Here is a 15,452-nt window from a genome sequence, read left to right on the forward strand (position 1 = left end):
AGTCCTTACTGGGTTTGCTTCTGTTTATGATGTGTTCACTGCTGCAGACACATTATGATAATAGTTTATCAGACACTGACGTCAATGACCTTACAGCTTATCTAGACCAAAAAAAGAAACTAGGAGCTAATTTGAGAACACAAAAGAGACCAAATCAGTACAGAAAAGATGACCAGCATACAAAGGGACAGCTGTAAATAGAAAAGATATACAACAAGCAAAGAAAACATAAGCACATGAGAAGGAAATTTATTAGCGTGTAGTTTCCATTATTCCCAATTGCACTGCTACTAAAAGTGTATGAACTGTATTATTGGAACAAATAATGTTCTCAGAATTATAAGGTTGAAGGCCATCTCAGGACAAAAAAACCTGAGGATACACACCAGTGCATGAACAAGTGAGACAAAACTCTGCCAAGGCATAAATTATTCAACTGAAGTGAGGAAGACAGAACAGTTCCCTTCAGTAGACTTCACCAACTTTCACTTTCAACTGAGGAAATAAAGAAATAAGAATGAAGGGAAAATATTTCTTAGTTAGTCTAGTCTGTCTCATACCCAGGGGAGAAGATGACAAACAAGTCACAGAATGATTTTTGAACGCTTCTAGATTCAAACAAGACAGAGAACAAATAAACACTGATAAAATTACAGCCTGGGGAAAATGCACCTTCCTTGTTAAGCACCACTGACTGGACTTTTTACAGAGCTACTGATGATTCCAGCAAATGTAAATAAGTCTCTACTGGAAGCCATTGCAAAGGTTATTCAATCATGACAACCACGCTGTCAGATTTTTGCTGAAATATAGTCTAAATTACCCCTGGCTATGTACCAGGTCTGAGGGGGAAAAAAAACTTTGCACGTTCTGCAAATCAGCCAACAACCTAACCTTGGCAGCCTTTGTATTGCACCACCCAAAGAATATGTATAACTGTACCAAATTCCTTTTTTCTTAAAATTCTGCTTTGCTTTGGGTTATTGTTTTTTTGTTTTGTTTTGTTTTGTTTCCCCCTCACTCTTGAAAGTAAAAGCAGAGAACCTTGCACTGGCCGTTGTCAAGAAATGCCAGTGCTGCACCTTTCTTGTTGCAGAGATTGATCCTGATCACAGAGACAAAAACGCTTCAGTGAAATAATCAATTGACTCTACTGAAATACTGTTAATGTCATGGATAACAGGCCAAGAGTAAAAATCTGGTCTACTGAAGTTTAAAGTGCTGTGTGTGTCAGAAATCATTTTTCTTAAAGTGATTGAATAAATGAATAATAATCTGCTTTTGAATGCATTTGCTCCTCATTATGTGTGTTCAGCGGAGCTTATCTAAATGAAGTTTGCGCTGTCAAATGGTGTAGTGGATGCTATTTTATCATGTTTCCCCAATGGGTTATTGGATCTCCCATCAGAGAATGGATTTGCATTCTGACCACTTTCTTAATGGACCATTCTCAGCATCCGTGGACCTGATAAGAGAAGCAAGATGTTGTCATGCTTGACTGAGTTCAAATCAACCATGCACTTACTGGACTTTTGTTTGCCATGGGTTCTGTCTCTCAGACTACATACAGGGTAATTTGACTTACTGGTGAGGGGAGACTCTTGATGGAGTGCTACGACCTCTAAGGCGAGGGTCACCTGACCAATGGCGGTAGCCCAGTTAGCTTTTGGGTGCTTTAGAGTGATTCACATGAAAACAACAAATGCATCAACAAACTGCCTTTGTAGGCATTAATAACAGAGTCTGAAATGTTTCTTTGCATTAACTGACTTTTTGAACATATTTTCCAAAACAAGTCCTTAAAATTGATTGATTGATGGACCTTTGGAGAATTCTTGCTTTGGTTTCCTGTGCCTGGTCTAGTTCTAGAAGATTCACCAGGTTAATCACCAGATTCAGAGCACATTTACATTAACATTTACACCCAGATGCCACATTAGAAACTGCAGCGAACTCATAAACTAGTATTATGAGCCACACTCATAACATTCATGTTCACTTTCTGCTTACTTCCATCTCCCTTGTCTTAAGCTTTTCAGCAGATAACTACTGTAATTACCACCGTTCCGAGTTCTTTAATTAAACATCATAAAACAGTTATATTCGAGCTACTTTGCATATGAAAATCCTGTCTCAATGAACCGGTTCAGAATGCCAGTCACTCATTGTGCACAGATGCCATTGTTTTTTGTTTAGTTCAGGTTTCTTAGCAACAAAGGAAACACAAAGCATTAAGTACCAAAGGTTCTGAGCTGGAGGCTGTTTTCAGAGGTAAAGTGGTTCTTCAAAGTGATTTTTTTCCAAACTGAAATTATTTTCTTGTAGATTTATTCCTTGTATAACACAAAACATAATTTTTTTTTTTTTTTAGTCAAATTTGAAATGCAAATTTATCTTGGGACTCTTGGGGTAAATCAAGTTTGAGTGGTCTCTGTCTTGCCTCTTGTTAGGTTTTAGTTTTCAAGTGTTTTTTAGGATGTGTGATGGCAACTTTGCAATCACAAGAGGGTTGATTTTTAAACTTTCTGTATTTCTAACTTTAGTTTTTTCTCTATTTCTTCAGATTTAAAAACCTCCAGCTATCATTTGAAGACATGTCGATAGCACAAAGTCCAGACTCCCGGGGAACGACAAGAGAGAGGAGTCGCAGTCAAACTACTCAGGCGCTATTCACCACTGAATTCAACAAGATGCTGCCGAAGAGCAGTCCACGCTTTGGTGCCTTGAGTCATCACTCATTCTTCTCCCGGCATAACCCTCATCCACACAGGGTGAGACATATTCAAGGTGAGCATAGCCCTCTGGGCACCAGAAGAAATTCATGTGCTTTATGAAATAATTTTTTTTTTTTTTTTTTAGTTGAATCAAGCCTTGCTGTATGTTTCCCTAAATTACAATAAATTAATGTGTTGCAGTACAGACATCAGTAGGTGTTTTGAACTTATTTATGATTTCCCTGAGTATTTGGCCTCAGTAAACAAGGAGCAGCCTGAAGAAATGAAGTCAGCAGATCACCCTGGTTCCAATCTAGGTTTTCAATTTGTTTTTTTCAAATAATGATATGCAAGATAGATGACATTTTATAGGAGCCGTGTTTAAATGTTAACACTCAGTGTGAGCATTCAGGTTGGTCTCATTTCAGTGGCACAGTGCCACTTTGTGCTAATGCCAACTTAGTCTAGCATTTTAGCATGCCAACATTTGTTAACTGGCACTAAACACAATGTAAAGCTGAGGCTCACAGGAGTTTGATCAGTTTTGCGTATAGATTATCATAAAACAAAATACTGAATAGACTGAAAATGTGACCTGTTGGTGGTGCTAGATAAATGAACAGGGGAATCAAAGTTATCACAATTCATTATTACAAATAAAGACATTAACATGGTCCTTGTACTGAAGTTGCTGTGGAACGATCCATTTCTGAGATGACTTGATAATTCATGAGTTACCTACATATTTCATGAGCAGCTGTATGGGAACCTGGAATGGTAATATGGCACATGAAAGCGATGTTCTCATGAAATTGTCACCTTTAGTCTCAGCAGGGATTTTACTAGCTTTGTTTCTTCAGGGCATTCCTTTGATTGTCCCACACTTCTGAAGCACTTTACTTCATGTGTGTGAACTGTGAATATTGTGTCTTTCTCTTTTACACAGGGCTCAATGGTAGACCCGTTTGCATGGTGAGAGATGATTGGTTTGTCACCTCATCGTTATTTCCTCATCCGCTTCTCAGGAGCCACGTCCTCAGGAAAGCAGCTGATCCATCTTTTGTTTTTCCGCTTGCTCAGAATCTTGATGGATTCAGTAGAAACAAAAACAAATCAGGTATGTTTACATGCACGCACTGTGCCTAGCTCTTACATCTTATTACTTTTCTAAAGCTCTGCCTTCAAGGAATCTCACTGAGTTACAGAATAATGGGAGTAATTTTTCCTCATTTCACAGCACTATTTTCAGAAGCCTGGAGGGACGAACTTAAAGAATTCGCTGCAAAAATCAGTTTTTCTTCTCAAGCACAAAAGGACAAGAAAGAGGTGCATGTTTTACTGTAATTGCTGCAGTAATTGCTGGAATCCGTCCAGGGTTATTTAATAGCACTGTACACTTCAACCATGGCTAATCAGTAATTAGGATATATCACATATATATCAGCAGAGCTTGCCTGCAACTGAATATTTAACTATATATCTCAACTTCTGGTCCATCAGTTGTGGTTGTGACATACAGATGTATTAGGACCAATAACAGGTTGGATTATGGCTGTTCAGTGTCCAACAATAAAGTGAAGAAAATGCAGTTTCTATAGATTCTGCAATGAAGACCATGTCTTTGTCATTGTATTCCAGGACCAACCAGAGGACGAATTTGTTCGTCGAAAGACCCAATATTCAGCTGAAACCGGGAGAATCATCCCTCCATCCAGCAAGTCTTACCAGCGCAGATCCCATTCCCAGCGCCTGATTTATCCTCAGCCTTTCCATGACCAAGAATTCATGGTAAAATACTCATCTGCTGGTTTTCAGACCATTTTTTTCCATTTTGAAAAACGTGTCACTCCACGTAGTTTGGGGATGAAACGAGGCAAAGCCATGTAATATTTTGTTCCAGAGAACATCATAAAAATTCTTCAGAGCCCTGTATTTGCTTTGTTGTTGGGAAAGCCTAGCTCTGTCACCAGGTGTCTTGAGAAAATCAGTAATAATATAAATTTATGTGATGTTATGATGTTATTATGACCTAATGCTCTCATGTCAGGTGTTGGAGCTACTTTGTCAGATCCTGCAGACTGATTCCCTGTCCACAGTCCAACAGTGGCTTCTGCTTGCAGGCCAAAGAGGTAAAATGCTTCGCTCCACAGAGGTAGAGAGGTCATGTATGCTACCACTCCTTCCAAAATGCTGAAAAACATTTCAGTGCCAAATGCTATCTTGTTAACAAAATTCATTTCGAGGAATCAGTGCATTTTTCTTGTAATTACACAAATAAAAAATTATTCAGAAAGTCAGCAGAAAACTGTCAGCTTCTGTGATGATACAGTGGTTACTAATCTCTTCAACCAACACTTTGACACAAACAATACCCTTTGTCTTACTTCTGTTTGGTAGAATATCATTCCCCCATTATACGTTGAGTTACTTTATAAATTGCCTTTTAATTTAATCAGTTACCATTATCCAGGTTAACCACCAAAAGAGTGTAATTGCTGTGGTGGAACATGGCACTGCTGAGAGGAATCACTGAACTCTTCTCCTTGTATTACATGATGTGATAAACCCTCAGAGAAAGACCTGGTGATGGGGATGATCAAACAAGCTCTGGATGGCGTCGACCTCTCAGGTCATCATCAGAAAAACTTCCAGCAGCTCCAGGCTTTTCATCCTGGTGCATCTCCGCCAGTGTATGGTCCATCACTCGACCAGACGTGGAGAAAACCACAGAGAACGTGGTCAGGGTGAAATTTTCTTCTCCTTCTTCTGTTCAGAAAATTTTCAAGCTTAATGTGTTTGACATTTTTATTTTCCTCCATAGCTCAAACAGAGTGGCCCGAACTTTGAGCGATGACAAACCAGGTAATTGAATGGTGTACTGCTTTTTCCATTCTCTGTGTTTAAGTTTGCTATTTATTATTGCACCAGAACACTTTTGTTGACATGAGTGTTGTTTTGCAGAGAGGATTGGAGATGCAGAGGTCCTTGCTGTCCACGCAGGAGCTCAGAATCATCTTCAAGATCATCCACTTCAGCCCACAGACACTGTATAGAGCTCCCTGATTTTCATCATGGCGATGACTCTAGTATGGTTTCCTTATTATGAGAAATTGTTGGATCCCCGGTTTATTGCCCCCATGGTATACAGTACGTATATCTCAGGTTTTCTTCAGTGCATTTGCTTTGTAGATGATTCTTATAAACGCAAGCCAGTTTAATGAGACGAGTTTACCAGATTAGTTTGCATTTTCATTTCACTAACATAATAAACTGTAGATGTGATAGCATCACATGATACTGTTGATGACATTACATAATTGTATATCAGCTGAAGATCATAATTTTTTCCTCTCACACCAATGTTTCATCCATATGTCTCTTTAACATATTGCACAGTGACTTATTTCCAGAGTTACATGCTTTGACCCCATTATGTGATTTTACATCTCAAATAAAAAAAAAAGAAAAAAGACGTTGCGTTATCCAACAAGGATGAAATAATGGGAATGTATGGATTTGCAATGATTAGTAAGAGAATGGGACTTCTGATGTCAGCTAGTGCTATTGTCAGTGACCCCCACTGACTGCACATGCATCTCCGGCAGACCAGATTAGCGTCTTTCCTTTGGAAAGAGTTGATGACTCCGGCGCCCAAGGGTGTACTTATATCACTTAGATATAGGGTTGGCCTGAGAAAATTGATTATTTGAGCTGGAACTCATAAATAATTCATGGCCATATTAGCATCTTTCTGTATGAATACAGTACTATTCCTCCTTCTCTCTCCTGCCCTTCCATTGTGGATAAAATATTTAAGAGTTCAGTAACTCACCTATAGTACGAGAGTGTCACATTTCAAATCAGATTGAATTAGGCAAGGTAAAGAGTAGGCTGACCTAATCATGTAGCAGTGGACAGAATTAAATGTCACAGTATCCGATGTTATTTAAAAGCTGACTCTGACTGTCGTGCGAATACATGGGTGCTCTCTGTAAACAATGTAAATGCCACAGAAATACATTAATACCCCGAACTGCCTTGACATGAAACAATAATGGATGTTCTGATACGAATGACTTGAGAAAACAAGATTTTGAAGATGGTGATAGTCAGTTTGGGATGCTGACATTCATCCCTCTTTCACACATAAATCTTGTGTCTGGAACAAATTTGAAAGTTGCCTTTGCCAATTCATACCAGACTATTAGTCATGGGCAGACAGCAGGTGGCCAAGGCTCGCACCACCCTCAGGACTGCTGCAGTGTGTGTTATTATGCTTTTATTGACTTGTATAAGTTTAATGCTGTCACTTTCTTTCATCACATTCAAGCATTGAGAATTACATAATACTGCATAACCTCTAATGGCAACGGGGGTTATGCAATATCAGTGCTGGCTGTGGGAACCTAGTTGTGCTAATGGAAGGTCAGACATGCCAACCAGGCAGGGTGGCCATGAAAACTAAACCTTAAGGAGACCAAATAATATAGAATTCAAAAACAGAAGTCAAAACATTCTTGACATTCCCAGCATTACTGATGTCAGTCTTACTGAGTAGGGCTCACTTAAAGCATCATATGGAATGTGCTGTATAGGAGACGTGTGGGCCTCTAGTGTGAAAAACATTTCTGTGCAGGTAATGGAGAGAAGAGATGGAGGACAGAGGATGTCAAAGTAACCTGCGTCAGACTGGGTGCACAGCTGCTTCCTGAGTGACTGTGTGAGAGAGACAGTGAAATCAGTTCAATTTGGTGATAATATTATAACTAAACTGTGACGCCTCTATGGAGAGGCATGATTGGGATATAAATACACCTGTCTTTTATATGTGTTAGCACATATGAAATAACTGACAAAGCTGTGTTTCTTTTTTTTTTTTTTTTACTTAAGGAACGCAGAACCTGGAAAAACTAAGACAGGTGTGGTGTCTATGGGAAGTTCTTTAACTGGCATGGAAAACCAAACACCAGGCAAAAGGACGAGGCCTAAAGTGAGCTGATTTTGCGTGCACGTGTGATAGTCTGGAAAAACCTGCCCAAACCTGGAAAAAACACTTTCAGCTTTGTACTGTACACCTTGATGGACCAGCAATTTTCAAGTTACCTCAAAGATAGGAAGTTAAATCCTCTACTGAAAATGAATAACTTAAATATTTAATAAGTTGAGATGTTTTACTGTTGAATGTTTTGGAGCCAGAATGTAGCACACATTAAAAAGAACTGCAAAACTGCATTTTGAAGCTTCAACAAAAAAAGATTTATTCTGCTGTAGCCAGACAGCTGCAGCAGTGCGATTAAAGCTACACATAAAACTAACAGGAGGGACACTCCAGAACAGGTAAATGCTATTACATTTATCAGAGAACCACATGATGTTCAGTGTTTAAATTGTGTAGTTTGATCTGTCAAAAACACTGAACCCAAGATATTTTATTAAAAATAAGAAACCCAGACACCCAGCAGAAGAGTTAATATGCCTCCATCAAGACAAGAAAAAACAAGAAATAACTCTTTATCTGTGAACAGCGTTTGAGGACCAAATCCTTCTGGGATCACTCTGACTCACTATGCAAAACATGTTCAGAGCAGCTAAGGATTCGAGATGGAGAGATATGAATTAATCACTTCAAAGCGCAGTTTGAACATCTTGAAACAATGACAATGATGACCAAGAACACAGCACAAACAACGGGAGCTTGTAAAAATAGTCAGCAATAATCACAGCCCATTAGATTTTTCCATCACATAATAAGAACAAAAGGTAAAGCTTGAGATCCTCAAAGGAGAAAAAAAACATGTGGTTCTGACAGCATATTAAGAACAAAGGTTATATACAGCTGAAAGAAATGTCAGTGAGCCATTTAAAAACTGTTTAGCTTGATCCTCATCACAGGTTCTTTTCATGAGAGGTGAAACGAAAGCATTAACTCTACACAGATGAGAGGAAATCAGTTCCCTAAAAATTCCTGGACTTGGGCTTTTATCATGAAACTAAAGACCAGGTCAAGCTCTGAATTTTCAAATCACTCATTAAACTGCTTGTGATATGTGGTAATGAGGTTTAGGGAGCATTTAAACAACACAATTATGTAAATATCTTCCAGTTGAGTTCTAAATATAGAATTCTGCCAATAAAGTTTTGTATTTTTAAGCTGTAGAAATTGCAGTGTTGGCCAGTCCACCTCTTAGGCTCAGACTAAAATATCTGAGCGACTATTTGATGGATAACCATTAAATTCATTCATGACATTCAAGGTCCGCAGAGGATGAATGCTGGTGACTTGACCTGTATGTCAACCTTATGGATGGGCAGAACATTTTGTAAAGACATTCTTTTCTCATGGCTGCCTATTGTGACAGAGCCCACACTGAGAAAAACCTTGGCAAGATCCAGACTGAGTGAACGCATTGTGTCATTATGAAGGAGTCAACAGACAGATCCTCTGCCCAGGGAGGCAGTGTTCACTTAGAAGGGTCTATAGTGCTGTTTATTCCTGAATTTTTCTGAGGCAAAAAAATACTTCAGTAAAACACAAGAATAAATAGTGCTAAAGATACAAAGATGAGAGAGACAGACTTTTAGTAACGAGTAACGGAAATTCAGTTAGCAGACTGTTTTTAAATGGTGGTGATCTCTGAGGAACCCGCACCCTATTGGTTTTACTCACATGCATTTGCCTTGTCCTTGGCCTCAACATACAGCAGCACCAACTGTGATCTTTAAACCTTTCCACTTATGTTGTGTTCTCATTAATGGTTAAGTTCCATTGTGGCTTACTTATGCTTTGCTCTCCCAAAATGCTTGGGCAGGTGTGTCTTGCTTATTAATGTTAATGAGGATCACTGAAAAAAACGTTCAGCTTATGTGATGATTTAGGCATAACTACCATAACTGCCAATGGTATGTGCGTATAAAAACAGAGTGCAACTAGAGAAACATGGAAAAAGGTCAAGCTCAGTGTCTTGTTTGAAGCTAACAGAAAACTGAAGGGAAACTGCAGTGTGGCTCCTGGCATTTATCCTCACCCGTTTATATCTAAAGCAGAATGCACAATGATGGATTACTCAGCATTCCAAACAATGAGAAGATGTGTTTAGCTAAAATGCTGTACACTTCTGCACCGAATTTTCCGAAAGATCTGGGATGTGCTTTAGCTCTTGTTACTTTAAACGATCGGGGTGTCGGATTTAGTGGCATCTAGTGGTGAGGCTGCAGATTGCATCCACCTGAATACCCCCTCCCCTGAGCCAGTGTTTGGTTTGGGTTCCTCTACTGTAGAAACATGGCGGTCTACATAGAAGGAAACACACTTCGTATGTAGATACAAAGGACTCATTCCAAGCTAATGAAAACACAATGATTCTTAATTTCAGATGATTATAGACTAATGAAAACATAATAGTGAATATCATATTCCCTTTGTGACAACAGATTCTGCTAAATCATACATACTGGTCTTTAAAATCAATGCTACAAACGCAGCTGTTTGGCAGTGCTTTCAATTAACCATAATGCTGTTTTCACATCTGCTTTACATTATTTTGCTGTCACTTGTTATACAATTTTATTTTCTTGATGTTTCTGTCCCTTTTCTTCACTTTATTCATTTCCTTTCCTTTAATCTTTTGTTATGTAACATGTATGACAAGTGCAATATGAAAAAGCTGTCTTGGCCATGAAATGGATTTGCCTGGCAAGTAATTTGTTATGTCACAAGATACACAGTGAGACTCTTACTCTTATTCACTGTGACGTGAATCTTTTAAGCCATGAAATGCATTACTGTGACACCTGACCAGCATCTCTTGGACCGAATGCATTTCAGTATTTGGTGCCAGAGCCAAGATTTTGTGCTTGCAATGTGCAATTAGCTAATTACAAACGTGTAATTAGCGGGTTCATGCTGTGCATGCTAGTGGTTCCAGAGGCCATATACACCTCCTTGCTATTTGCAAGTAAGTCCTTGCCATGCCTCATCCCTGGTGGCGTGACCGCAGTTTGAGGTCAGCTGGCCTGGTCAGCAGGTGAAGTTCAGCATTCACGTCATGAATCCTTCTCACAAGGACACCTGTTGGCTCCAGGCGATAAGAGGCAGCTGTTTTCTGGTGCTCTATCAGCAATGCTTCTACAAGGCAGCATTGAGAGGAGAGGGAGGCACTGGGCCCTTTTCCAAATATTTTCCAGATACAACAGTAACCCTCCTTCTCTCACACAGAAATGTACACACACAACACAGAGACCTCACCAATGCAACTCATATTATACGAGGAGAGAAAGATGGATCTCTTCCAAAGTGAGAGCCTGCAGCTGAAAGTAGATAACGTTTTTTCGTTCCCCATCACAAACACATTCAAGTCAGGTTGAAGAGACACTAAATCCCTGAATAGGAGCTCAGTTCACTGATGGGTGAACAAATCGGTATCAATTATTCAAATAAAGAAGAGAGAGAAATTAAATCAAAACCTTTATGTCCATGATCATTATTATTTACATAGATGTGGTAACTAACTAACTTGGAAATTTTAGTCTTCTATCTAATTTAAAATTCACACAAATGCACTAAATAGTCAGAGCTCTTTACCTTGCATCCAGTTTAATGTTTTAGTCACTGAACCTCTTGTCAAGTGTGGCCTTCAAAACCAGAATTCAGAACAGTTCCTATCATCTTCTCTGGCCCTTATCTCACTGGAGCGTCCTTCACAGGCCATATAAAGACCAGAGTCACACTCTGTTTCTTTGCTGTCACTGCCCAAGACAGCCAATATGATGCCTGCAGTTGTAAAGCTCTGCTGTGGAATCTCCTACCCACATCTGAGGAGTATGGCAGGTAAACACTCTCAATACTCTGAAGGAGGACTTTTCTCTTTATTCCTTTTCATTCAAATGCAGCATCTCTTAATTGCTCAATCATGCAGGACTTCAGCGCACAGCTGTGGCAGTGATAGGCCAGGAGATCACGCACCTGCAGCGATGGGGGCAAATCCAACACCACATGAGAACGCATGGTTTTGATTATAATGGTAAAATTCATTTTGGTGGTTTCATTAAATTATTTTTTAGAATGTATTTATTTAAAGATAACCAAGAAGAACATTTTGCAGTACCCAAAAAAGAAGATGTGAAGCCTCTGCCAGTGAAAGAAGATCAGCTGTTCTATGTACAACAGGGCCAAGAAGCAATGAGGAAGGCTCTCAGTATGTTGGAGGACAAAGAAGGATGGAAGGTCGAGATCACAGAGGTAATTGATTAAAGTGCTATCCTGATTGATTTAAGTGCCTTCTACAAAGCTCATGTGTCCTCAGTTTCTGCACTCTGAAATAAGCTGACTCAAAGGGAGCATTTGGTTATAATTATATACGTCTGCTTGTTTGTTGCTCTTTTCTAGAACAATGGGGATGTGATCTGTAGCAAAGTGATGCTGGGAGCCAGGAAGGTCTTCAGGCTGGAGGCGGTCCTGGAGGCCAGTGTGGACGAGCTCTATGACCTCCTGTTTGTCAGAGTGGAGGAGATGCACCAGTGGAACCCGAGCATACAGCATATTAAAGTGAGCTGCTGACCTTTCAACAATTCACAAGAGGCTGCTATAAATAATTGGATATTTCATCAACTGTGAAACTATAACCTTTAAAAATACCACAAACCAAAACTATTTAAGAGGCTCAGGTTTAGAGAATGATAAGTTAGTGATCAGTCTAGTTGTCTGCACATTTCTGTTTAAAGCCACAATTCATTGGTATCATGTTATATATTTGTATAGAAAGAAATGTATTCTCACAGTGCTGGATGTCTCTTGAAATTCAGTCCTGCAGTGCAAGAGGTGTTATGAAAACTGAATTTGATATTCCTGTCTCTCATTGTAGGTTCTGAAGCGTGTTGGACCTGAAACGATTGTCACTCACGAGGTTTCATCCGAGACAGCAGGAAATCTTATTGGCCAAAGGGATTTCCTGAGTGTCAGACATAGTTGCAAACAAAAGTCCAGCGTTTATCTTGGAGGAGCAGCAATTCAGCTGGAGTCGTTCCCACCCCAGGCAGGCTTTGTGAGGTAGGAGGATCATCTGCACACCAGGCAACAACTCTTTCTCAGCTGGGCATTAATCATAATGTGCTAAAATATATTCAGCAGCTTCATTAAACTTTCTGTCACCGTATACAATGTCTGAGTCAGGTAATCTCAGTCTTCCAGGTACTGAGATGTCAGAACAAAATGGAAAAACACCTTTGACTTTGCAGAAACAAACTGAGTTATTGTTTGCTCAGACATTTTAATTTGTCATGACAGTCTGTGGTAACATGCACAGCACCAGCGAATATCAATGGCCATAAACGTCTGCAGTCATATCTTACGCATTATATAAAACTGTTTTTTGGAGGGACGTCAGAGGATTTTGAAGGGTGTGAAGACAGAGAAAAAGAAAAGCACGTTTTTATAGTGGTCACATTTGACAAGAGGCTCAAAGTACATTTTTGCAGTTTTACCAATAAACAAGGCCAATAGTCTGTAGCCATGGTAGCAGCTATTTGAGGCTATTAGACACAGTGGTGCTTGGAGTTAAATGCTAACATGAGCCTGCTAACATGTCAACAAGACTCGTGTTTTGAGCAATGATGTGTATAACATCAGAGCCCAGTAAATTTGACTTAATTTCTATACAGTGATAAACACGAGAAATATGATAGATATTCTAGTTTAGAAATATACAGTACGGAAACTGATCTAATCAATCCTTGGTTGAATACTAAAAGCTAATGAGTTTGTTTGCATGTTTACAGAGCTGAGGATGGACCAACCTGCATCATCATACAAGCTCTGGACGGGGACACAAGAAAAAGCCGCTTCACATGGCTTCTTAATATGGATGTTAAGGTAAATTAATGTACATAGGAAATAAGAAAAGGAAAAGCATCTGCAGACTCCAGAGTATGCATATTCATTTATTGAAATAAATATTTATGTATTTATGTAATAAATTAATATTCTTGGTTTTCCTATTACTGTACATTGTTTTATGGTTTTTCCACCTCTTCTACCAGGTTTTTATCTGGTTAGTGGTGAGGGTCTTAGATTAGCCGTTTTCCACTGTGTGCAATAATCAAATAAGTCAAAAACAAAACAATACCACACATAAATCATTATTTTCAGTAAAGTAATATGTTAGCCGATCTGTAGAGAGATCAGGTCTGGATCCACTCTTTAAGGTGCTCTCAGTGAACACCTTCCACCATATCCTCCCAGGATTAACAGAACCCAGCAGACACAAATCACTGTGATATGGAGTGCACAATTCTGAGATAAGGGGGGAGCTACAGAAAAAGAATGTAAGTATCCTGGTGACTGAGATAAGGAACCAGAGCTGAACAGGCTGAGGTGGTGAGGGAGTAAACAGCACAATCAGTCTGCAACAGCAAGGCAAGTGATGAATGAGAAACTGGTGGTTTACAGGAAATAAACTGCAGGGTTTGTGGAACTAAATGCAGCTAGTGTTTAGGCGTTTCATATGACTGACAGGAAATACCTGACTTAAAACTTAATTTGACAGCATGTTCTAATGTATTTTGTAAGTCCTAAGTGGCATTTTCTGCAGTGTACAGATTTTTTATTTTGATCTTTTTCTGTTTCTCCCACCACTACAACTGCTACTATTCCTGAGCATGAAAGTTCAAACCGCAAAACAATGGTTTGACAAAATAGTCTCAAAGTGGCACTCCACAAAGTTCAACTTGCTCAACAGCCAGAGCTGTCAATCAGCTCTTACGGTCTTCATCAGCTGATAGAGTTTGCTCATTTTTCATAGTTGACAAACTAGTGAGTGACAACTCAAAGCAAACTCCATCCACAGATGAAGACTGTTTGACATGGCTGCAAGATTGGGAAAATCTAGTGGGTAGTCCATCTTTCTTATTTTATTATAACTGTTTCAGTTCTCAGTACAACATTACTGCTAATGTAGTTCATCCTAATTTGCTGAAGACTGAAATGCTGTCTGTAGGGAACTGTTGGTACATGAACAGTACATATTTCTTGTACAGTAGGAGGCCAGTCAGTATTCAAACTCCTTTGATTACCAAGACTGACCAAATTACAATTCAAGGTTCTAACAAAGATAACTTTGTTCTCAGGGCTGGCTTCCAAAGTCCATTGTCAATCAGGCTTTACCCAGAGCACAGCTGGATTTCACCAGACACCTCCGCAGACGTCTCACAGCGAGCGCCACCCTGGGTGTCTGAGTGACACCCAAATGGCAGCGGCACCCTGTCATCACTCACAAGGGACCAGACCAGGAGATGGAGGAACAGTGACAGGCTGGCTGCACTGGAGAACGCTGCCCTTTCAGTGAGAGCAGAAACACTGCCTGAAGGAGAAGCTCCGCTCTAGTGCTCTGCAGAGCAGAGCTGGCAGAGACCAGTGTCAGCTGCCTGGGCCATACTGTAAGAAAGAAGCTGGCTCATGATAGGAATTAATGTCAAGTGTGCCACTCGAACCTCATTAAGATTTCCTGATTAGGAGTTATCACTCGTCTGTTGACACATGACTAACAGCACTCTGCATATGACTGGAAAAAACTAATAAAGTGCTTAAATTTGCATATTTTGCCAGACTCATTTTCATCCTTTCATCATTGTAAAATATTTTGAATACCACATCAGCAGTAAATCAACAACTTGATATAGACTCAACAAATGTGTGAAAAGAAGGTTTTGATCTCTCTGTAAAAAATAGATTCAAAGACACTTTTA

The 15,452-nt window shown here is 39.5% G+C and overlaps 2 protein-coding genes across 2 annotated transcripts; both read left to right on the forward strand.

The window, feature by feature from the left end:
* The first annotated feature begins 2,594 nt into the window (after window positions 1-2,594).
* tbata (thymus, brain and testes associated) lies at window positions 2,595-5,801 on the forward strand. Its single transcript, XM_041029260.1, has 8 exons — window positions 2,595-2,787; window positions 3,661-3,831; window positions 3,952-4,040; window positions 4,353-4,502; window positions 4,762-4,843; window positions 5,287-5,452; window positions 5,536-5,576; window positions 5,676-5,801. Exons 1-8 carry the CDS (start codon window positions 2,595-2,597, stop codon window positions 5,765-5,767), a joined length of 984 nt encoding a protein of 327 aa, XP_040885194.1. The 3' UTR covers window positions 5,768-5,801.
* Window positions 5,802-11,477: 5,676 nt separating this feature from the next.
* star2 (steroidogenic acute regulatory protein 2) lies at window positions 11,478-15,157 on the forward strand. Its single transcript, XM_041029173.1, has 7 exons — window positions 11,478-11,541; window positions 11,630-11,734; window positions 11,792-11,952; window positions 12,100-12,258; window positions 12,575-12,759; window positions 13,488-13,581; window positions 14,835-15,157. Exons 1-7 carry the CDS (start codon window positions 11,478-11,480, stop codon window positions 14,940-14,942), a joined length of 876 nt encoding a protein of 291 aa, XP_040885107.1. The 3' UTR covers window positions 14,943-15,157.
* The last annotated feature ends 295 nt before the right edge of the window (window positions 15,158-15,452 follow it).

The sequence above is a fragment of the Toxotes jaculatrix genome, chromosome 21 (assembly GCF_017976425.1).
Source record: "Toxotes jaculatrix isolate fToxJac2 chromosome 21, fToxJac2.pri, whole genome shotgun sequence".
In the NCBI taxonomy this organism is placed as follows: Eukaryota; Metazoa; Chordata; class Actinopteri; family Toxotidae; genus Toxotes; species Toxotes jaculatrix.

Coding starts and splice junctions, on each gene's coding strand:
- star2 (XM_041029173.1), top strand. CDS start 11,478: ATGATGCCTGCAGTTGTAAAGCTCTGCTGTGGAATCTCCTACCCACAT. Junction 12,259..12,574: donor CGAGCATACAGCATATTAAA/GTGAGCTGCTGA, acceptor CTCTCATTGTAG/GTTCTGAAGCGTGTTGGACC. Junction 12,760..13,487: donor CCCCAGGCAGGCTTTGTGAG/GTAGGAGGATCA, acceptor GCATGTTTACAG/AGCTGAGGATGGACCAACCT.
- tbata (XM_041029260.1), top strand. CDS start 2,595: ATGTCGATAGCACAAAGTCCAGACTCCCGGGGAACGACAAGAGAGAGG. Junction 4,041..4,352: donor CACAAAAGGACAAGAAAGAG/GTGCATGTTTTA, acceptor ATTGTATTCCAG/GACCAACCAGAGGACGAATT. Junction 5,577..5,675: donor TTTGAGCGATGACAAACCAG/GTAATTGAATGG, acceptor GTTGTTTTGCAG/AGAGGATTGGAGATGCAGAG.